This window comes from Chamaea fasciata, unplaced genomic scaffold, assembly GCF_029207755.1.
Source record: "Chamaea fasciata isolate MVZ Bird 193981 ecotype frontalis unplaced genomic scaffold, bChaFas1.0.hap1 SCAF_1, whole genome shotgun sequence".
NCBI classification, from domain to species: Eukaryota; Metazoa; Chordata; class Aves; order Passeriformes; family Sylviidae; genus Chamaea; species Chamaea fasciata.
The window spans coordinates 99,144,841-99,171,588 of NW_027094086.1; the positions used below are offsets into that span (position 1 = coordinate 99,144,841).

The following is a 26,748-nucleotide window of genomic DNA, read 5'->3' on the forward strand; positions in this document are numbered from 1 at the left end:
CTCTGGTCCTATATGCTCTGCTTCACTTTGACAAATCCTAACCTTTTCTTAATTAGGAGAGGTTTTTATCACATCCATCTGTACTTCTTTTTTTTCCCTTACTGTATTTATTAATCCAAATGACAGCTTAATTCAACATCTGTACCATGAAGAACTCCACAGTGGAAGCATATTGCTTTAGTGTGGAAAAGACTTTTGATGCATTTTATATTTGCTGCACATATTGAACAAATGTATGATTCAGAAAACTAAAGTATCAGTAATCCTCCTAACGGGTGTTTCCCAAAGCACAAAGAACAAAAGACCCATCAGCTGTTCAGAAAACAAAATTTCATTTATTTTAAAGTTCCTTTAACAGTAAACACCTTGTCAGAAGTATAATAAACTGGCACTATTTCTTTAAAACATTGAACTGTCTTCCAGTAACAACACCTGAAACACTCAAGAGAGATCTTAAGCCACAGAGTAATGTGATGCAAGGCCCACCTCCCTCCCCATCCCTTGTGAGCAACACCAGTGGAGAATGGGCAGTGAACTTTTTATTTGCATTTGTGACCTAACAGATCTCAAGATTCAGGGGGTAGATTGCAAACTGGAATTCACCCTTTTGTATTTAGGGACTTGCACACAAAAATGTGACAAATGAGACAAATCACAATGCAAATTCCACTTTGGACAAAAAGAAAAATATTATTTTGTAGAACATTTAATTTAGCAACTATAAAATCTATAAGCCTCTCCCTTAAAGAGGCGAATATAACAAGAGGAGACAAGGATGTGCTTTTTGTTAGGACTTTGTTATTTATGCCAACTACTAAAAGAAGGCCTAGGTCTGGACCTACCCCTCCTATTGATACAGTTCATGGCTCTTCCATGAACCACAGATAACAACCCTGTAGGAACATCTGCCCTTCCATTCCTTCAGCATCCTGCATCTGAGCAAACAGCAGCCATGCACCCCGTGCTACAAAGGGAACCAGCATGTGCTCAGTCTGGAGAGTGGGGACTGGGAGAGCATGGCCCACACGGTCCAAGGAGCTGATTCTCTCCACAAGCAGCCCCCTCCCTGCCAACACAGCACTTTTCCCAGATGACCTGTGTACATACAGTCCCCTGTACTCATGGAGCTTCAGAAAACCAGTTGTTCCTCACAGCTCATGGTTTGTTCCCAGTCATACTGACATGTCACTCCACTCGTAACTGAGCTCCTCACAAACACTGACTGCAACAGCCCCTTCCTACAGCTCAGGGTAAGAACATCTCATTTGCAGCTTAACCCACACTCACAGTGGAATAGAAACAGCCTCAAGGGTGTGGGTCTGGCTGATAGTCCTGCAGTTAAACAATATGGAAAATTTTCCGTTATAGGGTGAATCTAAGATGTCTTGTTTATAACTTTCACTATTAAATTTTCACAATTTTATACAAATTCTTAATGATGTTAAAAAACACTGTATAAAACCACCTTAAGGCACAAAGAGTTAAACAAATGCAGCCCACTGGAAATCTCAAAGCAGCCAATTCAAGAAAAGCTGGCCTTGAAATAAGTATGTAATTCATGTGCACAAGTTAAGCTTCGCTGTCATACATTAAAAACAGCATATATAGGACAAAATGTATACTGCTCAGCACCTACTCTCTTCCATTAATAAAATCTGTGGTTACAAGGAAGAAGTGAAATGGGTATACATCCCTCAAACAGTTTGCTGTGGGCAACCAGGAGCTGTTAAACATTTATGTGTGCAACACTGGCAACGTTGTTTTGTAAAGGTAGGATGTGAACATGCTTCAACCTTGCTTCTCTGCTCAATTTAGTGAAGTAAGTAAGTATGGATGTGGGGGAAAAATGTTAAAATGGCAATGATGGAAGATGGGAGAAATTGCAATCTTGCACAGAATTCCATGAATCAATGTCCCCTCTCCCAAGCAAATTGTCTTGGGCAAATGACTAGAGAGTAAAAGAAAGATGCCCATGAAGGTACTGTCCTGCCTAACAAGGCTGAAACAGATCAGCTTTGTAGGTAGGGTCACCTGCCTGTGTCCAGAAACATCCAGATAACACAGATACACTGTTGGCTCAAAGATTCTCCTGCTGAGAGCCAGCCAAAGCTGTCCACAACTGAGTCCTTTCTCCAGAGCACGAAAGGCATCTCTGCATTTCAATATAAAACACATCCAAACTCAATTCTGAGCACCACTGGCTGTTTCCTTATATGAACACCTTTGAGGAATGAGAAGTTGCCCGACCTACATGAATGCTCAATATGTAATTCCATTGGGGAAGAAGCTTGATAGAACAGTTTAATTTAGGTGCAATTTCCCTGATGTGGCTTGAAGTAAGGGCAGCTCAACCTCTGGCAAGGAAGCCTTTTGAAAAAAAACCTCATTGTCCCACTGCTCTTGGTTGAGCTTCCTTCTGTACAAGTGCTTTTTCACCATCTTTCCAGCCATGTTGATCAGATCACCCCAGTACTGCTGCTCTTATGCCATTTAACTTTCATGTTAAGGAGGAACTGTAACATTAGCACAGAGCCCTGAACTCCTGCTCACTAAATAGAGTAAGAACATTTGATACATTTGAAATCAGAAAGTGTGTATCAACATGGAAAAAAAGGGAAAAACTAGCTCAAAAGTTTCTATTCACTTTTTTATAGCAAGAAAACTTTTGTCAGTTTATTACAAAGGAACAGCATAAGGAAACCAAATAAATAGTTGAATAGTTAACAGTATGCAATACAATAGTACTAAACTTCCATTACATAAAAATTAAACTTTGGAACAGCATCAATATGAAAGATTTCTTAGAAAACTAGCACTCAGTCCAAGATCTTCAGATCTGTACATTGCAAAAACCACTCAGTTTTGATGCCCAGTTGGTGCCAGCTTTGTCCTCTGAGGGACTGCATCCATTGAGAACTATGACCCATCCATCCTGCTCCCTAATCCCACTCTGCCTAGCCACAAAACATGCTGTATTTCCAAGTGTCTAAGGGAGAGTGATCAGGAAGCAGGAGGCATGAGCTGTGCTTCACTGTTTCAGAAGAAGCAGTATCTTCTTCCTCATCTGGCAGCTATATTGAATAATTGCAATTTAGACTAAGGATGCTCATTTTTTCCTTAAAGGAGCAGTTGGAGCAACAGAAAGACGGTAGAAATGACATCATGATCCCAGTAAAACCCCAGCTGGTTCTGGGGGAGGTGAAATCAAGGGCTGATCAGCTGGACAAATTGTCTAATCTAACATGGTAAAGTCAGTGGAGAGAATTTCAATGACTTCAGAGGAGTTACATCAGACCGTCATTCTTTTTTTACTCTCATCAGCACTGTGTGGCCACACTGAGCTGGATTCTATTGGCACATCTCACCCAACACAGGAGGGGAAGGGAACAATCTCTGTTGGCTCACAAGTGACTGAAATAAGCAAGCACATCACTCTCAGGGGCAGGATTTTACTGTGCTCCCAAATCAGACATATCTCCAATACAGATTTCTTTACCAGTGAGGCATATGCATCTCTGTCTAGAGAGGCGCAGCCCACTGTTCAGCTACACACCAGAGGAGTCTGGGTCTTTGACTTGATATAAACAAAGAAATACACACACAGTGATTTTGAAATCTGTATGCCAAACCAGGTGATCAAATTCTCCTCTCATACAAGTTTTAGATGAGCAGATAGCTCCTCCACTGAAGTCAGGAGGCCTGTGAGGAAAACCCAGCATTATATATTTGCATCAAATACCAAAACATATCCTAAAATGCTCCTATTGACATCTGTCACTCAAACACTTCCAGTGTTGACTTCTCAAGAACACTGGAACAATTAACACAAACTTTCTTACCAATCAATATCAACAACAAAAAACAGAAATAAAAACTAAAACCAAAAATAAGCTTATTCTCTTTGTTAAATTCCTGTCAGCCACTTGAAATCTTATCAGTTCCATGAAAATAAGAACTTGGCACATTTTTGTTGTATGCCATTTATAAACACTTGCTTTTATCTAGAACATTTATTGCATATCAGAAATTCACTTGGCTAGAATACTTTTGTTTAGTAGAAAAAAACTGCCTTCCATTTATAGCTATGAAGCTCCACACAGTTCAGTAAATGAATTCTCCTGGTATTTCCTGCAGTAATGGTTCCTCAAATTTAAATCGTTTGGAAATGGCTTTCTGCTCAGTTACTTTTTCTTTTTCTGACTGCCTACATTGTCCCAGTGTGTATGAAGCCACTACAATTAGTTCTTCTGTCACTACTGATACTTGCTCTCCAGTCTCCTCAGCGTCTACTGATTGTTCAGAAGCAGAATCTGCATCTTTCTGGATGGCATCACTGGTCTCCCTTTCTGTACTCTTACTCCAGGCCCTGCAAGCAGGATTATCACTTTGTTCTAACCATGGATGTTGAAGACATTCTTCAGCAGTTGCCCGGTCCCTGCAGAGGAAGGAAAGTATTAAAATAAATGTCTAAATGAGTGCAAAATTCAGAATCTTGCAGAAGAGATCCCCAAAAATTATTCCAAGGATACGACTGTATTCAAGACAGATAGAATTGTAAATAAAAAAAAGGCACTGACAGCTATCTTTTACCAAAAAAAGACCATAGCTGTTCAAGTAGATGAATTCTTAGCATTTAAAATAAAGGGATTAATAGATCCCTAAAAACAAGTTTACACTTCCATGTTGCCAACCAACTTTCGAAGTTTATGCTTTTCATATATACAAAAATTATCCAACTTTTACGTTCTTCAAGTATTCCCACAGACAAGCAGTAGGCAATTTCAATAGCTGACATGTCCCATGAAGAACTGGTGAAGTTCCACAGAAAACAGCTGTTCTATCTGGGAACCTGGAATTTCCAGTTTGCTGCCCATTAAGAAAAGTGTACTAATGAACCAGAAAAGGCAAGGTTCTCTACCAACCCATCCAAAGCTCAGTTCACTTAAAAGACTTCAGCAAAGTACCTGCAAGAAGAATGGGTGTACTGTTCACCACTACAAGCTACAGTTGATACACAGTTTTCTGAAAGTAATTTGAGTTTTAATTACTAACACTTGGACATCATTTGGAATATACAAGCTTGGATGGAAATGGGGGAATTCTCATATACATAAAAAGTAATAGCACAATGAAATCAAAGTCCTCTTATACTTTAAAAATGAAAGCACTAGCACTTGCTACATTTAAAATTAAGTCAGTCTGACATATTAGCATATGCAATTGTGTATTTTACTTACTCGGGTTTCTTAACCAGCAGAGTTTTGATGAAATCCACAGCAGACTCTGAAACAAGGTCAAAGTCCTCTCCAGAGTAACTTACGTTCATTTGAGATATATTTAAGAATGTTTCTTGTTTATCATCCCCCAAGAAAGGCGATATCCCTGTTAGCATAACATATGCCAGTACTCCAATGCTCCTAAATTAAAAGTAAAAAAAGAAAAAGAGTTTTTTAGTTAGCCTTTTTTTTTCTTAAAAGCAAGCAAACAAAAAAATCCCCAAAGAACAACCCTTTTCAGTAAAGTTATGATGACCATTAATCTGTTCAACTTACCACATATCAGTTGCTGTACTGATTGGGTCATAACTCAGAATTTCAGGAGCTATTCAGGGGGGAAAAAAAGTGGATTTTGTCATATGCAGACATTACATAAGAGCTAAAAAATGTGACAATGGTCTTGTGATAAAATTTAAGATAAGTCATTTGAAGCATGACAGTCTTTTGAAATCAAGATACTTCTATTCAAGTTATTTAAGTGGTTTCTATCATTCACTGGTTTTAAGTGTAAAAAGATGTTTTCCTTTTATTGTCATCTTCAGAAGCCAGGCCAGTCCCCTTCCCAATTAAGGAATCTGTATACTGAGTTTCTTGCAGACAAAACAGAAACAGCCAACACTGCATATTCCAGCACTGTAACTCATAACTATGAAGATATACCACATAACTTAAAGATATTTTCAAGTTTATTTTCAAGGCCTGGAGTGGTTTTGACTTAAAAAAAACCAGAAAACCTACACTGACTAAAATATTGTATTCAGAGACTCAGTATGTGAATTTAACTTTTAATCCAAGTAATACCTGTTATCACTGCTGGCAAGAATCATCTTAAGTGTGTCTTCATCTTTAACATAAGCACACAATCACAGTTCACTAGACTGGCAAGACTTGCCACTTCTACCTTTGACAGCAGTACAACCTCCAGAGTAATAACTTGACCTTGCGACACAGTAACTACACAGCCAGGCTGGCATGCTCCAAATTCTCTTTCCACTCCCCAGAAGCCTGGACTACTCGCCACTCTTACAGTAACAACTTACCTACATATTCAGGAGTTCCCATGATTTCTCTTAGTTCCTCACTGCTCTTCATTATTCTGGAAAGGCCAAAATCTACTATCTTAACATCTCCCAGAGGACACTTACTGGTTAGCAGAATATTTTGGGGCTGAAAAACAAGAGGAGGAGACTTTTGGGATCACCCAAAACTAATGCTTATGACATCACATCGCATAATTATTTTAGACCATGAGCAGAAATATCGCCTTCTGTAACAATTATGATACCCTGTATCATTTATGTATTTCTCCCAAGGTGATTTTGAAGAGACACATAGGCTAAAAGGAGTGGCAGGATTTTCAATTTAGTATTGAGAATCAAACCTCTGTTAGCTTAGAGCACATAGGAAATACAAGCCAATAGCAACAGTCATTTAACAACAGCATGTAAGTACCTCCACACTTCTACCTCTAGTCCTTTGTATCACCTTTTCAACTCCTCTTCGCTCCTCCATTCTGCCAACAGATGGTGTAAAATACCTCCCTTTGAAGGGTGTCCAAAAACACCCAACACTTCAAAAACCCTGAACACACAAAACTATTTTGACTGCACCTGTTTAAAGGTCTGTTGCAACCAACCTGAATCCTGTTCAAAGTACAAACAACTGTATGACAGAATACTAACTGAAGAACAGTTTAAAAAATATAGCAGCCTGAAAAACAGGTTTTTAGGAGCATCACCTTTGGATAAACTTGTTTGCAGTGACGTCACTAGATCCTGGCTGTCTTCAAAGTACCATTGTGGTCATTAAGAAGTTCCTTACTATTTTAAATGCTAGCTCTGTTTTAAAAAGAATTTTTGCAACTGAAGCATATCCTTGCTGAAAAAAAAAAAAAAAAAGAAAAAAGTTTGACTTTCCCTACTCCCAGACCAGTGATCACACTGGGTTATACCATTAACTTCTCCAAATGGTAGTGCTGACAATTGACACTGCATTCAAGCTTCTAGTGAGCACAAGTTCCATGAAAGTGCAGAAGTCTTTATTGGGAACCTGGACCATCTTGCATCAGGGTGGTTGAAAAGGGAGGAGGACAAAAGAACAGCAAAGCAACCACTGACTGATAATCCAGCTGGAGTAACACCAACATTTGCACTTCTTCCCTAATCACAGAGCTGCTCTGTCCTCTATCCCCAAGAGTCATTCATGAAGACATGCTCTCACATGAACAGCCTTGCTTTTGAATACAGAAATAAACCTGGGCAAGAACATTTAAAAAAAACTTTGACCAGTTCTCCTCACTGCAAGAGCTGAATACAGTCAAGTTTTTTAATTCCTGCAGAGTTAAACTGTTATTTGAAACTAACTCCATAATGTTGTCAATTTATTTTCTGTTTGTAAACCTACATATTAGAATAGCTCTTTTTTATTTTCTTTACAAACTGGGATTTGGTGGCTATACAAAGGCTTTTGGAGCTGCACATTCCCACATCCTTTATAGTTCAGATTTGTTATTCTCTATTTGTATTAGAAAAGCAAACATCCAAAAAAGCTGACCATGTCTCCTCCCTCATTAGCCTCTCAGATGTTATTCCCAGTGAGAAATTTAGTTATGCCATGAAGAGTCAAATTAAAAGCATGAGAAAAGTATTTGTTCTCTATATTTAAATGAGGAGAAGTTTTTAATGGAAAACTTCTGTGAAACCCTTCACCCCTGTATTTTAACATTTTAATAGATAAAGCAGTTGCCAGAAGTAGTTTTTATTGTCTTTTTTTCCCCCTTAATCTTATTATGCAAAATACGCCTATGCAGAAAAAACCCTGTCTATAGCATGAATTGAGTCATAACTCTAAATCAATTCTTAATGAAATACCAGTAATTTTCTTATTTTAAGGAATCATTATGGGATTCTTGTGAAGTGTCAGCCTAAACACCAGAATGAACCCTTAAAGAAGCCATAGCTTTGAACTCACCATAGTTTTCAGCTTGACATCATTACTCAAAGTTTCAGAAAAGGAAGATCATTTCCTCACATCTGTAATACTGCCTCTCTTTTGGTTTTACTCTGCTAGAATACATCTAGGCTTGCCTAAAGCCAGTCAGCTTACAAAGACAGGCGATGCCAGCTAGAGGCTCTCCTGGTGGCCATTCTAGAAAGGGCCTTTCACTTTTACCCTCAAGCACTATTGAAATTATTGATGAAAACCATCAAATGGCAATGTTTGAAAACTTCCTTCTCTACTGCAGCAAGGCTTAAAGGTTCCATTTAGATCCTCTTATTTCTTGTATCTTTAGTTGGTTTCAAGAAGATACATAAAGACTAAGGACACAAAATAAAGGTCAGGTTTTTAATCTAATCAATGCCTCACCTTACCTAATTTCATTAATGTTGTAGGTTATCTAATTATATAATATTCAAAAAACCTCAGATCCTTAGAAGAAAAGACAGGAATTATCCAAGATAATGGCCAGAAACAGAAAAAACAGACTAGCTGAGATACCCTAGCTGCATTACTAAAGATGCTAGACTGGGCTAATTCTGAAGAAAGTTAAAGGATCCTCATATCTTCTTCCTCAGCCCCCATGCCTGCTTAAATTCCCTTCCATTCCCAACTACCTTAAGCTTTTACCAAACACCAATTCAAGATTAAGTCAAACAGCAAATGAGAACACATAGAAAGGAGACTTCCCTTACTCTGCAGCTTCTAAGCACCATTAAGAGGAGATGAAAGACTCCTGACTACAATTTGTGCACACCCTGCAAATTAAATAGCATAACACAATACTGTCAAGTGATAATTAATTTGCACTTGGTAGCATTGTATTTGCTCTTCATCCAAGTCAAAACTAGGCTACATAATTGTGTTTTGCTCTTAAAAAAAAGATACATTTCAACCTTCTTTTAGTAGAACCATGCCTTTGGAAAGAAATGATCAAGTGACAACCTTGCTAAGCCACATAAAAATACCCCATTTTATTCTGCAGTGTTTAGTTGCAGGAAAAATCTTGTATCTACTCAGAGGGCAAACAGAAGCTAAAGCAAGGTAGCTGTCACTGTCATAGATCTGGTTCTTTAGATTTATAATACAAATATTCAGCTGACAATTTCATATGGACAACCACAACCACTTGGGTTTAAATTCTTCTGGGTGTAGAATTTTACTTTTTCTGAAAGTACAACATATGGAAAATTGGATGGACCTTTCCAAAGGTTCATTTGTGACAGACAAATGAAATGGAAATCTTTAGAGACTCAAAGGTGAAACTAAGAGCACAAAAAAAACCATTTTAGCAAGAATTTGTAAACTTTGCTATTGACAAACACCTTGCATAGCAACAGTAAACATCCAGAAACCTTTCAAATATCATCACAAACAAAGTAGTTAGTAAATTCCATGTGCTTTAAGCCACAAATTAAAGCAGCATGAGACAACAGAAGATGAGGACTGTGGGTAAACAAATATGCAGCTGAAGTGAGCACCCAACTTTTTGAGTTCTGTCACAAATGGGCCTTTTTTAAAAGTCTTGCAAGGCATGTGGATCAATTAATCTTTGCAGGTCATGGTTTTTAATTCTACCATTTCCATAATTTTTATTTGCCAATACTCTGAATTCAGACTTCCATAAACCTTATTTTGCAAAAGACTGATAGTTTTATATATCATGAAAGTCATCACACTACAAGTAGGACTCCAATTAAACACACAAAGCACACTGCAGTAATGTATGAACATGTTAATTAACCTCAATCACTAGACAATTTCCTCTGCTAATGTACTTCCATAAGGCAGCAAAACAATGCTGGATTTTTCAGTGAGAACTGCATATGCTCCATGTATAGCATAAGTTTTCTGACCAGTTGGGAAGTTTTTAGGTAAACTTTTTATGAATATCTTTTCTGGACAAAATCTGTAATCAACATTCCAAGTCTACTTTTTCAAGTAAGTATTGTAGTCATGTAAAACTACATCATGATGATGTGTCATCATCACATTTCCAGTTACAGATATTCAGCTGATGATGCTAAGAAACACCACAACTTTAACTACAAACATGTACAAATATATACTGCCCACAAAATGCATTTAATTTTACACACTTTGCTTCAAGGAAATTCAGTGGCCAACCATTGAGACACTGAGTATCTTGTTTAAGCATACTGGAACTTTGAGGAATTCTATCTGCTTATTTTCAGTCTTTCTGAACACTTATTCTCACATCACTTGCTAAAAATGTTTCATTAATTCTTTTAGTACAATTATTAATATTCTGTGTGTATAACTCAATCAAAATTTTAAAGAATTCCACATATAATTTGAATAAAATGTTTGGAAAACCAGGCAGGTGACATAATTGTGTGCCAATATGACTCATGTGCTTTAGCTGATGAATGGCTCACTATGTGCTAAGTTATATATGAAGTACATACAGATTGATACTGGAATCTACTGGTAGGTTTATAATAGTGCCAAAATACAGCTAAGCATAAGTAAGGATCTCAGCAGTAGAACTAACATGCAGCAGCTTACAATATAGTTAGTAAATATGAGAATAGGACACGTAAAAAGATTTTTTTAAAATGTAATGCAAGTTACTTTTTAGACTGTCTTGAAACTGCCTTGAACTTAAACTAGTTCAACCTCATAATGAAATACAGTTGCATCTTCCTTATGAGTGCATGGATAGAAGCTAAAGAAAAATTAACTGGAGCTTGCTGCCCATAGGACAGGATAGCTCTCTGGATCCCTGTTACAACTTCCTTCTTGACCATAAGATTTCATATGATGGCAACTGTGCTTTTCACTTGATTTGTTTCAAAACTGTTTTTCAATAAGAAAAAATATTTGTTTCAGTAAATCATAATAATTTATATAACAAAAGGGTGTCAGCTGACTGTTTGGCAGCAAATGACAGACACTTAAATTGGGTTTTACAGGAATGGGGAAAAAAAAAAGAAAGAAAATGCTATAAATATACTTAACACATGAATTTACCAGTGCTGTTTGAACATTTCATTCTGAAACGTTACACTTTATCCCACCAATGTCACTATCACCCTTTTTCTTCATTAAAACTCAAGTCAATATTAAAAAACCCCCTGGTTTTCAATGGCCATATAACACCCAGACATTTTAAAAGCAATGTAGAAATGAGTCAGATCTTACATAAAGCACTCATTTGCAATTTAAAGGCAAGGCAAACTGACTTTTGAATTGATTACATTTCACTTAATCAAATGAAGTTTATATTTAATACAATCATAGAAACCCCTCCGAAGGCTTGCAGACCTCATGGCTACTCTATCCCAAAAATTTAATTTTATCATTCAAGGTATAATTAGGTAAAATTGTGTCATTACAAATTGGCATTATTATGACATATTACCAGCAAGAAAGTCAAGAGATGAGAAATCAATAAGAAAAATACCAATCTTACCTTTAAGTCAAGATGAACAACATTGTTTCTGTGCAAGAATGAAACTCCTTCTAATATCTGCTTCATAAGTCGCTTCACATCTTTTTCTTTGAAGGCCTCTTCTCTTTCAGCCACACACTGGTCAAAGATTTCACCTCCAGCAGCACTGTGGAACAGTAGGAATACTTTAAGTTCAAAGACTGATTTATAGCTCCCATTTGGCCCTACTCACACTGTAGGTTTTTTTGTATAGGCAATATCAGCAGATGGTATAATCCCATTGTGATATTTTCAGTTATTAGACATTTGGCAAGGTTTTACAGCCTTGGAAGTGTTTTCTGCAGTATGGCAGCTTTGGAGAGAGGCAAACATTTTAGTCATTTAGGTTAGAGAATATGAATAGTACAGGAATTTTAGGGACTACTTTTGAAACACTACTGACTTTGCTTTCAGATGAATGGAACAATTGTTTGAGGACAGTGTTTTCATAAAAGATGTGCCTTTTGCCATTCCTATGAAACTACGTGGAAGTTTGGCCAAGGCAAATCTTTGCAAACATAGAACAAAGCAGCCCCACCTCCCATCCTCCTCAGAACATTTTGCATATACTCAAAATAATAAATGTAAAGTCTGCAACTGAACTGTTTACAAAGTCTCTGGTGTACAGGGATGCATTAAGTTTCTAAACTTCTTTCATCTAAAAACAGCTCTGAAAATTTCAGCTGTCAGCTTCCATCCTCTTTTGTTTATATATGTTTAAGCAAATAACAGAATAACAAAATTATATGAATGAATGCTTTTTAAGTACTGTGAAGCTACATGCAGTACCAGCTCTGTATAGCAATGGCTCTAGAGAACAAAAACTGTTTTACCATATAACCCTGTAGCACCAAAAGTAAAATAAACTGAACAGAAGCTCCAGTTTAAAACAAGAATGGGCATAAGAATGTTAGAATGGGGCCACTTTGCATATGGATTGTTGAACTCCTACTATGAAATCAGCAGATACACCCTTTGTTCTGCATGAAATTGTATAATCACCCCTCAGGGAAAGGTGGTGAAACCCTCAAGGGCAGAATCCTCTCCAGCTACACCAAACTGTGACATGCAAAAATGACTTTGCACAAGCATTAATCTTTACTGATGCAAACCCATGTACTCTGCATTTGCTTGCTTTTTTCCAATGAATTGTACTGCCTGGGCTATCCCAAAGACAGCCAGGCACATTCAACTTGAATGTAACAGCAAATGAGTTTTACAAAAATGGTGCATTTCAACCTGTACCCCCAGAAAAAGAACACTTAAAATATACTCAAATTTTCATTTTGCCTATACTAACTTTGCTGCTCAGTCCTAGTACTTTCAAAAGCCTCATGGAAGAAAAAAAAAAAGGTTTTTGCCCTGCAAGGTATTCTCACTACTTTTATTTTAAATTTTCCCTGCAGATGGTCTTACAAAAAAAAAAAAAAGAATTTAAAAGAAGGTTAAATCTTAACCTTTTCTATAGAGTTTTACACTTCTGTTCTATATGCTGGCTAACTGCTAACAGCAGTACCATTTGATTTATTAAACTAAGATTTTCTTTCAAGAAACCCCATCTCTTAAATAATTCTTTTTCTTCATTATATATCAGATGATAGAGCTCAAGAATAAGTTTTTCAAAGGAATATTAATACTATAATTCCTTTTGAAAAATTTCATACGCCTGGCATTATCACATCCTTCTTCAGTCCATTTTTATTTAATTCATAGAAATAGTAATATTTCAGCTTTGAACAGGATTCAAATATTAATGACATTTTTACAATGAACACCAGGTAGTGTATTCTAATATCCTAAACCAAATTCCTTGAAAAAGCAATATCAGTTGGATTTTCCAGACAGAAATAGAAAAAGATCTACTGCAATCCATAAATTAAACTTTCTGCCTTAAGAATGCCATAATATGTTACTTCAAGAGTGATTTAATTCTTTGAGCAGTGAATTATAATGCACATACAGTGATCAGATCTACTACCAAAATTACTAACACGATATGTTTTATAGCAATAACCCTGTGATTTTGCTGGTAAAGCTGTGCTACTACAAATAAGGAAAAAAAATACTTCTGCTGTTTAATTCTGTGAAATTGGATTTACACCCAAAACATGGGATCACACTTTATGTTTAATAGACCCAGCTGAAAAAACAGTGGAAGTTGAGGGTGGGAGCGGTCCTTATAAAGCCCTGCTTGCTATATGTCTACTTGGTAGGTATCTGATTATCTGCTACAATTTATGAGTGTAACTTAATTAAAACTGAGGTAGACACCAATGCTAAAATGTAACCTACACAGAATTTTAATACTGCACTTAAAGAACTCTGAATTACAGAGGGTAAAAGTCATGGCAATAAAAGTTAAAGCAATGTCCCATAAGTGAAATCAAGAGACAGTGCTACAAATGCGAGAGTAGAAAACCCTTGATCCAGAAATGTTATTTAAAAAAAAAATTAAGTCCCTCCCTATACTTCTTAAGATGCCTGGGCTCATCAGCATTTTTAAGAGTGAGACATGCAAATACAGCCCTTACACATGCACACCCACTTCATAACTTAGACTCTGCGATTCTCAGCTGCCATAGACACTTGGCTTCACAAAATAGTTTCACATGGGAAAGTGACTTCACATGCAATGTTTCGTTTTTTGATCTTAACTTTGCTATTTAGGGTGCTGATGGAACATCTCCTTCTGGACAATTAATTCTGTCCAAAAAATACACATTCAAACAAGTAACCAGTAACCCTTTACAAGAACACATGGAAATTTGATACTGCAAGACCGCTTCATCTATTGTTGCTGTGGAGTGAGTTTAATGGATTCCCTTAAGCAAAACAGTCAGGGAGCTGTGAGCCAAGCCAGTCACAAGTGGTTGGAAGCACAGTCTCAAAATGAACTCCAAAAAGATCCTCCTGCACACCTATTCCAAGTTTTGCCAAGCTCCTTAACAACACTTTCAACTCAGCTATTTTGTATTCCCCAGCCAGATTTCAGGGGTAAAGAAAAAAAAAATCTAACCGTAGAAAGGTTCAAAATACCTGCTAGGAAAGTATCATAGGCATTTCACTGTTATGATTTCTGTATTTATGCAGACCAGGAGTTCTCTGGTGTTAATAATATTTACCCATTTTTCATTAAACTGTAGTTTTTCTAACTGTCATTATGAAATAACTTAGTAAATGACTGAGCCAGTCAGAAAATGTTCTTAGGTGGAAAAAAGCAAAGAATTATCCTTAGGACAACAAAATTTTTAGGAAAACAAGCCATCTTAATCTGAAAAAAAATTTGATAAGGACATATTTAATGGCAAAACATTTTGAAATCTAGTGTTACTTAGAATGCATTATTTCTCCAGTACACCCTCCCTTAGCTAAGCGTATGAAAAAAATGTGAGACAAAAGAACGCTTTCCAAACTTGAAAGCCACAGCAACCATAATTCTTCAGCTATTTTAATTTACTTATGAAAATACTGTCATGCCATTAATTTCTTTCGTTTCAAGTGAAATCCAACTGCTCTTCATCAATGAAAAACATGCTAACACTTTTACTACTTAGCACCATAAATGATCTAAAAGCCATTTGGAAGTCTAGAGAACTAATCTTTGTTACAATTATGTTGACTTTAGACTAAATGGAGACTACTTCTCTTCCTTGAAATATATCTTAACAATGAGCTGTATGAAATTCAGCTGTAAACTTCTTTCCAGCACACTTACCAAACACTAACACGGTCATTTAACTTATCATTAGAAAAAGATTGAACAAACCTATTTCAGGGCACCTGAAGAAATGAACCACTCCCCCAGCTTTAATGTATCAGACATTAAGTTAGTGTTCCATGGGATGCAGAAGTACAAATCACCAGAGTACAAAGATATGTAGACCAATTCCTAAAATACACCTGATTTAAATGCTGAGTCATATAGCCTGCAATGGACAAAAATTTACTTCCTGAATCTTCAACTCTGTCAGAAGCCTTTCCAGAAAGTGTTATCTTTGCAAGATAATAGAAAGTCACCTACTTTCTGTACATGGAGCTTGCAGTTCAAGCTGTTCACACCACAGTGGCTGTAACACTACCAGCAAAGGGTAATGCCCACTGCTGCTGACAGCCATACCTCTTTCCTAGGTATACCATTGGATAGTAAGTGCACTTACTGGTAATTTTTCCAGTGTAAGGCAACGTAATGTGCCAATGTCCCCAAAGCCTGAGAAAACTGTAAATCTGTATCTGATGAGACGACATTGGAAGAGAAACATCCAAACACATAAAATTGTAGATACTGGTCTTAAAAGTCCTCAGAAAAATGCTTTTTTTTTGCCTTCACCTTTCCAATCAGGCAGCCCAAGAATGGAATGAAACACAAACGGAGGTAACTCAGACCATTCGAGAAGTTTTTTAGACTTCCAGTCTTGATTTGAGATTACTAACTAGACTCTGCTTGCTACTCAAATAGACAAGATGCAAACATTGGAGCAGCAGTTATTTGTGATTACAGTGGGTTTGCTTCAAGTTCTGTCTGTTGAATCCCATGCCAAATGGATCACATATAAGTCCATCACATTATCCAGGTCCAAATAACTACAGCTGAAAAAACACTTCATCCAGCATATCAGATAAATACTCACTGTGTCTTCAAGATGATAAAGACAACTTCTTCCTCTTTTTAAAGCAAGCATAACAAAAGTCTACCATACTGACACAAGGCTCTGGCTCAGTTCAGAGGATCTCCATAACAAAATATTAATGATGAAGATCTTTGAAGCTTCACTTACAGGTTTCTATACATTTGATCCACTAATTATCCACTTGTATCATCTATCCCTTCCACAGATGTGTAAAAACATGGTGATGAACACTTATAAAAAAGGTGGGCTCTTAAGCACCAGATGCTCCACTGTTTCTTCTTCCAAAAATAATTGGAAGATGACAGGTAGGCTGCATCCAGGTATCAAGCCAAAAAGTTACCAAATTTGCTTTTTTCTTTTTGTATCTGATATGTCAAGTTTCCCAGACTGTATCTCTACCTTCTTCAGCAAAATTCCAGGTTCTTTTAATTCAATTTTCAGTGAAATACATAAACATAACTGACCCACAGATTAATTCCAGGCTTTCTGTTACCCTTCAACTCAGACTTAAATACCCTGATTGAGGTGTTATGACAACAAACCAGAGACAGTTGTGAGGGTGGATGCAGACAGCCCCAATTTGCTGTGCTACAGCTGAAGCCAACACTGTAATACCTCCTTGCTTTTCACTGCTCAACACTTAATATTAACATGGCAAATTTTAAGTTTGTTTTCTGTCAAAAATTGATAGTGCTTGAAAGACGATCCTCCATCTAACCTAAATATTTCTATTCCTAAAAGCAAAACATCTCCTGAAGGCAAAACCCTCAGCCCTTACGATATATTCTACATCAAGACAAGAAACTTCAAAATCTTAGCAGATTAAGTTAGTGGCCAAGATTAAGTATTTGTTTTACTTCTTCACGAGATAAAGATCTGCCACAAAGACCATCAAGCTTAATAGAAACTGAAATGCCCTTGAGAAGCTTGCAGTCTAGGTATGTTCTTTAATCCTCTGCATACAGAATGTCAGAAATTCACTAACATTCATACCTGTTCTGTTGCAACATGTCTTTGGAACACATTGACATTAAAGAAGCATCCAGACATACTTGCTGAAGTCAGGGAAAGACTGTTTTTGTAATTTACAACTCCAGCACACAGCTACTTATCTGAAACATGGTATGACTGTTTGATGCATATAAACACAATAATTTTGCAAATTACTTAACAACTTAGTTAATATTTCAGCTTAAAAGAGTTTTGCAAATGTAAGAAAACTGAGTTCTAAAAGAAAACTAGGGATTTTGTATTGAAATTATCACAAAACTCACTGCTCATTTAGATTCCACTGCTCATATTAAATCCTATGGAATCTAGAAAATGCAACTTTGAGTTTAAATTTCTGCCAGTGTTTAAAGCAGGTATTTATGAGTCTTCAGTAGCAGCAGTTAAAACCCCAGAAGCTCTGTCACACCTATGTATTATAAAACATACTTGAATATTTCACATATTATGACTTACATTAAGGGCATAATGAAGTTTAAAAAAACGTATTCTAGAAGGAATTTTGCCTTAGGAGACATGGTAGCATTTCATTTCACTGAAATGAAATGATACAGTTTCTCTTGACTTCTAAACAAGATGTGATTGGGACACAAGATTTCTCACCATTTCTTTTTACTATCAATTAAGAGAAGAGCTGCACAAACTAAATTTATCTTAACAGACAAGTCACTTCTGAACTATTAAGCCTCACTGTTTCTCTCCTAATTATTTACAATCCATAGAGTTTAACAAGAATTTAAAGTTCAGTAGCAGCAAGCATTTGGCTGAATCTTGGAAGGTAGCTAGATGCTTTACTATCTAAAACCATTGGCATATGAGATGAACAGTCACAACAGCTGCAGGAATACTCATCTGGACAAACTCAAGTGGAGAAAACCACACAGACAAATGCAGAGTCAAGTGTCCTTTGAAAGAAACTATTCTAAATCTCAATCCTTCTCCTTTCTTTCCCCAAAAAGATACTGTTTTAGCAAGTTTTCTATAGTAGAGGGTTTTAATAGTTTCTTTTTGGCAATGATGTTACTTTCAATACCTTTTTTGTAACTGGTAAAAAAATGACAGCAGATTTCATCCCATCTTTGCCACTGTCAATGAAATAAACTTCAGTTATTTAACAGATACTCATTGCTTCTTTCATCTTCCTCTTTTACATGTAGGGAGTGTACAGAGTTCAAATTTCATTAAAGCTGCTTTAACTACATAAAATAAAGTTCAGCTTTGAAAAATACTACATAGTTAAAGAAATTTGTTATAATCTGAAGTTATGAGACTGCATATAACTTCTTGTAATCATCATTTTCTTAGCAATTCTTCTCAAAGTTAAGCAAGGGTAATAGGCAACCAATAAAAACTTTTACATTATTCACATTGATACACAGTATTTTTACATTATTATTTTTAAGCAAATACTGCAGAAAGTTATTCAGGAACTATTACTAGTACTTACTATTCCAGGACTAAAATCATCTCTGTCGCAGTTTCATAAACTTCATGCAAGTTAATGACCCAAAGGTTGCATTGTGCCAGCTCAAGGACTGCAATTTCATGGATTATTTCCATCCGACAGTCTTGGCCCTTTCTTCTTTTTCTCATGAATTTTGCTGCAAACTCTCTTTCAGTGTCTTTCTGGATACACTTCTTCACCACTGCAAATTTCCCCCTGAAATTCAATAAAAATTTAGTTTGACGTGCCTTAGTGACAGCTTTAGTACTGCTTTTATAAATTAATGTTCCAGGAAACTTGAACAAAATCATTACTAATGGGTGCATTTAAAATGCAATCTGAATTTGGAAAGATGCCTTGCTGAGTGATGATCCCTGTGTTCAAAACACTCCAGCCCAGAATGTAAATAATCTGCATGAAACATAAGGAATTAAAAAAACCCCAATCAATTCAAACAATGCGGTTTTCAAAAATGCGCTGTGCTGGTTCCCAAGATTACATTATCCTCAAAACTTTAATTAAAAAAGTTGGAAAAATCAAAATGTACAAATGAGCAATTTATGCTTTCTCTGGCTACCTCACAGTAACGCACTTATTGTTATCTGAAGTATCCCACCATATCCAAGGTAACAGCACTCTTGTTGAATTCTGCTCCATTTGCCATGCAATATCCATACTCTGCATTTTTCAAGATGGCACTTTGTATTTTCACCATGCATGTCTCAAATGATAACAGCTGGAGTTTTTTGATTAACAGTTCTCAAAACCCCCTACTTATAAAGTGAGACTGAGAATAAGGAACACGTATAATTTAAATACAACGAAGCAGCCTGACTAACATCAAGTTCTGAAGCAGGATTTTTGCAGCAATGCCAAGGTGAATGGGAGCACTGAGAGCAGAGAGAGCTGAGCACCATGCTTAGCCCACATTAATGAGCGTCACCTCGGCAGAACACACACCTGATGATGCACCAGGCCAGCTCAAACCATACTGCAGCGCTTGTGACACACCACTTCCCCCACAGCACTCTGGCACAAGCAGCTGCCCTTAACTTCCCTGCAAGAGTCCCACTCCACCTGCTCCACTCAGTTCCATTCACACAGTGCTGATTTTTAGACTGAAAAGGTATTTTAATTAATAGCTCTCACTAATGTAATGATGAATTCTCACACTTTGAAGTACAGTAATCTTACTTTCCCTCTTACTATACAGGTACAATGACCATCAAAACTACCTTTTTTATTTATATGTAAACATTTTCCTATAAAGCTGCAGGAGTAGCTTTGAGGTCTTTATTTTGGTTCTTTACTTACTGTAGGTTGCTGAAACCAAAGTAATAGTCCTTTTCTATTTTTGAATACAATTACTATGTGTTTTGCCTCTCCCATCTCCAAGGTGAAGTTCACAGAATTAACTACTTCAGCTCCTGTCAAAGTTTTCATCTCCCAGTCTATTGGCAGAAGACTGCTATCCATGAAATACAACTGCTAAACAAAGTTGTGGTGAACTTGCTTTTAATAAGCATTTGTTTCAAAATCACACAGTCTAAGTGAATCAAGTCAAATAAGTATTCACAAAGTGGGTATTTGCTAGGCAATCTCAATAAAATAATTGGACTTGTAACCACTGATACAGCCACAGTTATTCCTCTAAGAATGTTTTGCATAAGCACATTATCTACAGCATGACATAGTATTAAGACTAGATGACAGCACAGTCCAGATATCTGGTGAAGGTAGGCAAAACAAAGAACATGCTTTTGATATCTTGAATCTAACTTTTTGGGAAAATGTTCTTAATTACTAATGCTTACGTGAAGACAAAACTATTGAGGTTTGTAAATGCATGAAGATAATTTTGTAGCACAAAATTTATGTACAATAGAAAGCTATGCATTTATCAAAAGTGTTAAGACACTTGTTCAAGTTCTTAGCACCAAAGAACATCTCAAGAAAAAAAAAATCAACTGGTGAGTATGTTGTTGAAAAACGACATATAAAAATAAATTGAGAAGCCCTTTAACAGCAAGTTATTTAAATACCTGATAGAGACTAAGCCTTACACCAATAAATCTAGGTCCCTGCCTGGGTTCAGCCTTCTCTGTTTTCCTTATATAGTCTCTGAATGCACTGCGTACTTCCTCTTGAAAGGTGCCTTAGTGCAGCCAAAGCTTTTAATTCTAGCACAAGGAAGGACCTAGAGAAAGTGACTTAGAAAAGTTTGAAATCTCTGTAATACAGCTTTCATGTACTGTGCTGTTTTGCATTACGTTCGAAATCTATCTGGAAACAAGTTAATTAGCCAAATGAGAACCGATGCTGCCGATTCACCATGCATTAGTCACTATGGAAATTAAACAGTATTCATGGAGTGGCAAGAAATGGCAAGAGCCACCACCGTGTGTGGCCACGTATGTCCTGTTTAGCTGAGCTAGCCAGAAGCCTGATAGGTGACGTAATTCAAAGGACAGGTTGCACGGGAGTTCAGCCAGCTGACAAATACTAATTCTAAATTGTTTCAGACCAAGAATCCTGCCCAGATTCTTTATGGTTATGCCCATAATTAGAGCTAATATAACTACAGCCTGTTGGAACTCATCTTTTCTGAATACGATCCCCAAAAAGATCAAACTTGACAAACCTGATGTTTATAACCAGTAGAACGAATTACTGTGCAGTGATCTAGATTCATGTCTGAGAAAATTTCTGAGCTAAGATGCGAACATAGCATCTACTATACGGTTAAGCCAACAGATAAATTTTAAAGAATTTCTTTTTGATTGAGACAGAATAGTAAATAAGACAGATATAACAAGCATTCTTATGAAGCATACAATGCAAACACTTCATCTTTGCCTTTCTTAAAATCCTGCTTTTCAGAACTTATTATAAAAAAGTATATAAGACAGTGTTAGATCACATCACTGCTACTTTAGTGTATTGAGAAAAGCTAGCAGTGAGAGCATTGCATGGAAGGAAGAATAATTTTGAGCTGAAAATCTTTGTCAAGTTGAAAACAGACTACCAGACATCCAACCACAAATAAAAATGCTTCGGAGGGAAACAAGAATAGGAAACTCTAAACAGTTCTCAGTCCTCACAAGAGTCTCATTTAAGAATTATGATTTAAGATAAATCTTATCTGAAAACAAAGCAGCTCAATGTTACCTTTTCAGATTGCCAACAGAATTTGCATTGTTTCATTAGGCACACATCATAGCACAAAGGAAAGTTGTCAAATCACAAATCAAATGTCAAATCAGATAAGCAGAAACATTTGTCACACCAATTAATTTTTGTTGTCCTAGGTTCAGAACAACAGAGAACTAACCTTATTAATTTATTTATAATATATATAAAAAAACTAAGCTTAACTAAATATTTTAAAATAACTAACCTTATTTTTAAAGTGACCTATAAAACACTGTCACTGTAACAAATGTACGAATAACTTCCTCCTGTGAAGATATTTACTTTTTATTAAGTTCAGAAAAAAAAACTCTTCTGAGATACACAATACTGTATGCAGTTTATTATGTAATTCATATCAAACATTTTTTCTGAAGTGTGGTGTGTGTGTCTTCCCCCCCCCCCCCCCTGACAATTTTGGATTTCCAAACAGCATAGTGCAGGGATTCCATTTCTGGTGTTCATGAATAATTTACTCACATAAATTTATTCTCAAATGGCAAAACCAACTTGCAATTCCTCATTTTCACCTCTTTTCCACTTTTGCTTAGTTCCACAGCTATTTCACCCCAGCTGTGCTACTGCAGAGAGCAGCTGAGGACAGCAGTGTCATGGCACAAAATGGTACAAGTGTCATGTAATGCTAAGACACACATTACTGAAAGCTACCTGAGAAGTAAAAGTTTGTGCCAGAGTTGTTATTTTAGGGGAAAAAATTTCCAAGACATGCATTATCTGCACATGAAACTACAGCCACATAACTAGTCAGGAATAAAGAATATTTCACACTCCTTGGATGATTACAGTATTTCTTATTCTTACCTTTCGGTGGAGAATGAGCTTGTAAGCTTTAACAAAACATTGGGAGTGAGGGGAAACCACTGAATTGCACTGGACATATTTACATGTGTGCACACATTTTGCTGAAAGATAATTTTATTGTGGATCAATCATTTAAGGTGACTGTTACCTTCCAGAAGAAAGACAGACGAGACAACTTACACCTTCCTCTAACCCAGCTCTAGAATCAGGAGTATTATTTTCTGTACACAAATGATGAGTTCTAACATGTGCAAAGCTTGTTTCACATAAAAAAAGGAGTGCAACATTCCATCAACAAGCTGAAGAATTAATAGAGAATTAATAGTGTAGTAATACTTTGTTTGCAATTAGGAGGTTTTTTTTTTTTCCCAAGGAAAATGAGCAAAGCACCTAAATAGAATTATAGTAGACTTCTTAAGGAAGCTCTTGGTAGTAAAAAATGTATTGTTCCCCATTTTACAGTACAATTATGGCTTAAGCACAAATGGTAAGTGGAAGAATTAAGCAATGGTGTCTCGTCCTCCGCAAAGGTTACACTTCTTCCAACTAACCTAACTCAAGCTAGCGCTGTCTGAAAACATTTAAATCTCAGTGAGGTGATGAAAAGTGGCACCCTTAAAATAATCATCAGAGGTAAGTTTGATTTCAAACTTCATGCAAGATTTGTGTGAGAATGTTGTGATTTTTAGGACAGTAAAATTATTAAGGCTGTGAATACTGGACCAAAATGTCATATATTAAGTAGTTTCATTTAAAAACTTTTATTTCCATGTCATCCTAAGGAACTTGCAGTAATTTCCTTTCTTGACTGGCCATTACAATGAAGGTTTTGATATTTTTCCCAAGTGAACCTGGCTTTCCCAACAGCTGTGTTTCAACAAACTTGCAAATGCCTGTTCAGCTGCTGAACGAGGCAGCACCTTCTGAAGCACATAAACTCAATCTGAAAGCAGTTTTTTCTCCTGTGAGCAGAACTAATGAAGCCTGCCTTCCCACGGGTTTGCACCCAAGCCCCTCTGGTGATCAAGTTCCTCCTAGATTCATCCATGCCTTTCAGGACTGCTTCCCCCAGGATTTTTGCTCCCTAACGTGCCACCTGGGGCCAGAGCCCCTGTACATCTCTTCCCAGCATTACCAGAACTACAGTGCCTTAACATTTTGCCATGCTCCTCTTTCTTCCCACCTCCTCCAAATGCAGGGGACCAGAGGACACAAAACTGAGGCTCCAAGTGCCCAGGGAAGTCCAACATACATGTGTGGACTGACAGAATGGGAGGCCAGAGACCACACAAACCTGAGCCCATGCAGCTGCCCTTCTCTCAGCAAAGGTGATAAACCAACTTGCTTCGCTTCTTTCTCTGCCTTCTCAGTTTTAAAGACAATCCATATGAATATTGTTATTCTCAAACCTACCTAACGTTTAGCTTGAAAATTGTTTCTCTAATTCTGGGAAATGGGATGGACAAATACAGTGTGTAAACTTTTTTTCTACCAAATCTTAATGCTAAAACAGATTATGTTGTGTGCACAAGGACTGCTTTTCATCCAAGACAAAAACCTGCCATACCTGGGTGCTAATCTGTTCTTTGTAAAGATAACCTCTACCCACAAAGAGAAAATTACACAATTTATGAACACACAGAAAGTGTTATATAAAAGAAACAATTTGTGTTGATAAATTATCAATAGAATTACAGTTATAAGTGGCAGACAGACTTTCCACCTATGTTTTGTTGACAGTTGGCAAAAAATAGTCTTTAATGGGAATATTTGAACTGAAGTATCTGCTTTTTAAAAAACAAAATTTAAAGCTGTTAAATGAAAAGCCAAGCACATGCATTCAAATGTAGAAATTTCTGTATTCTAAAAGAGAAGATACTGCAGACACTTGTGAAGTTGAGGAGAGATAGTCTGAACCAAAAATAGGTGCAACCGTTGCTCAAAACCAAGACAAACACTTAGAACCGCCACTTAAGTAATTTTAACTACAGGTGCAAAATCACAGCCTTCATGCGAAGGCCATCTTTAAAATAGTCCACACAAAAATCCATGCTGTGATTAACTTGTTTAAACTGCACACTAAGACTTACAGCAGTACTTAATTCTTGTTCTTAGTGCAAAGCAAATAATCTCAGTTGTACTTTTTTGTTCCAGAAGGAATCTTCATCTGTTCCATGCTCTGATTAGGCCAATTACTATCACTTGGCTCTGAGGGAAACGATCATTCCATGGAAGAACTACAAAATGTTTTCTGAAGTCATCTGAACTTCAGATTTAAAAAAAACCAAAAAAACAACAAAACCATCCCAAACCAAAACAGCAGTGATACCAGGACATTCTGTGCTACACTGCTCCTATGCCTTTTGGACTGTTTCTTAGAATTTAGGCTGATCTGTAGCCTGCATTTAGCTACCTTCAGTTTCCAGGCCTTGGACACTGAAGGCCGTGGTCACACCAATCTACAAAAAGCTTTCTCATTCCATGGGATGTTTCTCTCAGCTACTTACCGTGTGAATGCTTTAGAGCACTATGTTTAAACAGGCAGTGTTCTACTGGTACATCAGAGTTACTTAGTGAGCATTAAGCTAACACCTAGGCAACCTAAATATTTGTCTAGGGGTACTTACAGCAGCTACATTTGCCTTGAAACGCCTCCTTAGCTCCAAAGGGGTTGGTTTTGCCGCTGTATAAACCGAGTTACACAGCGAGCATAACTTGCAATAGAACACACGTTGAGGAGGGTATCTTCCCATGCATCCTGTGGTATTCCATCTAATCTTTTTTATCGGAACACTCTTTGGATGAAGCACATGTAATTCTAAGAATACTATTATTCTTTAATAAGAAGTGACAGAATTTCAGACAAAAATATCGGTTAAGTGGTGCTGAAATTCCACATATGTAGTTCCCAAGATGCAAAAACCTTTTAATGAGACTTTTTGACCAAAACTTTGCTTTATGTCGGTCAGGTGTTGAAATTATACATGGACTAAACATTACATGTGGAATCACTTCCAAACCCACGATTTTAACCAGCTTTAACTCCTTAGAAAGTTCCACCATTAGATTACTCTCAAGCATATGTTACCCCAAACGAGTGTAAAATTGTTTTTCCACGTCACAGCTTACAAAGCTCGAGGAAACAATAACTAAAAAAAAAAAAAGGGGGGGGGGGGGGAAGTGTGGGCAGGTTTTCTTCTCCACTGTAAATCTAGAGCAATACCCACTACTCCACACGGGCTCCCAGAGAACCACAGCATCTTCCCAGCCAGATCCGCAAGGCTGGGGAGCCGAGGATGACTTTTTCAGCAAGAGGGACAGACAGCTGCGGACTGCAGCTGTCTCCCAGCACCCTCTTCCAGCCGAGCCAAGGCCATGGGCACGCCCTCGGAGCTGATCCAGGGCGCGCAGAGCTCACCGCCGTATGCCGCTGGACGCGGCTCTTCCCTGGCAGCGTCCCCCAAGGGGGGGACGCCACAACCCCCCGGCCCCCTCCCGCCGTCCGGGGCAGCGGAGGCAGCGCTCACCTGCCGAGCTCCCGGCCGGGGCTGAGGCTGTACCGCTCCTGGAAGGGCTCCGTGCGGATGGGCGTCCGGATCTCCGCCAGGAGCCCGCCCCGCCGCCGGGATCGCCCGGCCGTGGGCTGAGGCGGCGGCGGCCGGTCACCGCGGGAGCGACCGGGCGGCGGCTTCTCGTCGGGGCTCATGGCGCGGGGCTTCTCCCTCGGCAAGGGAACGCCTTCTCCTTCCCCTCTTGTCTCCCCGTCTCCCTGTCGGTGTCCGTCCCGGCCCGCGCTCCCTCCGGGCGCTGCCGCTACCGCGGGCTCGCGGAGGCGGCGGGCAGCACGCACCGGCCGAGGGGGCGGGGCGCAGCCGCGCGGCCCCGCCCCTCGCGAGCCTCACCTTGGCGGGCGGGCGTGAGGTAGGGACG

General features: G+C 37.8%; 1 protein-coding gene and 1 long non-coding RNA gene across 2 annotated transcripts; one reads left to right on the plus strand and one right to left on the minus strand.

Annotated features, from left to right (window-relative positions):
- Positions 1-313: 313 nt before the first annotated feature.
- Positions 314-26,680, minus strand: STK17A (serine/threonine kinase 17a). The gene is made up of 7 exons (XM_066190762.1): positions 26,346-26,680; positions 18,811-19,023; positions 11,710-11,854; positions 6,317-6,443; positions 5,553-5,601; positions 5,238-5,417; positions 314-4,435 (listed from the first exon to the last, which is right to left on the minus strand). The coding sequence occupies exons 1-7, from the start codon at positions 26,522-26,524 to the stop codon at positions 4,102-4,104; spliced, it is 1,227 nt and encodes a 408-aa protein (XP_066046859.1). The 5' UTR covers positions 26,525-26,680; the 3' UTR covers positions 314-4,101.
- Positions 23,790-25,119, plus strand: LOC136304002 (uncharacterized). The gene is made up of 3 exons (XR_010724468.1): positions 23,790-23,837; positions 24,017-24,146; positions 24,973-25,119. It is a non-coding gene; the product is annotated as an uncharacterized lncRNA (long non-coding RNA).
- Positions 26,681-26,748: the final 68 nt, after the last annotated feature.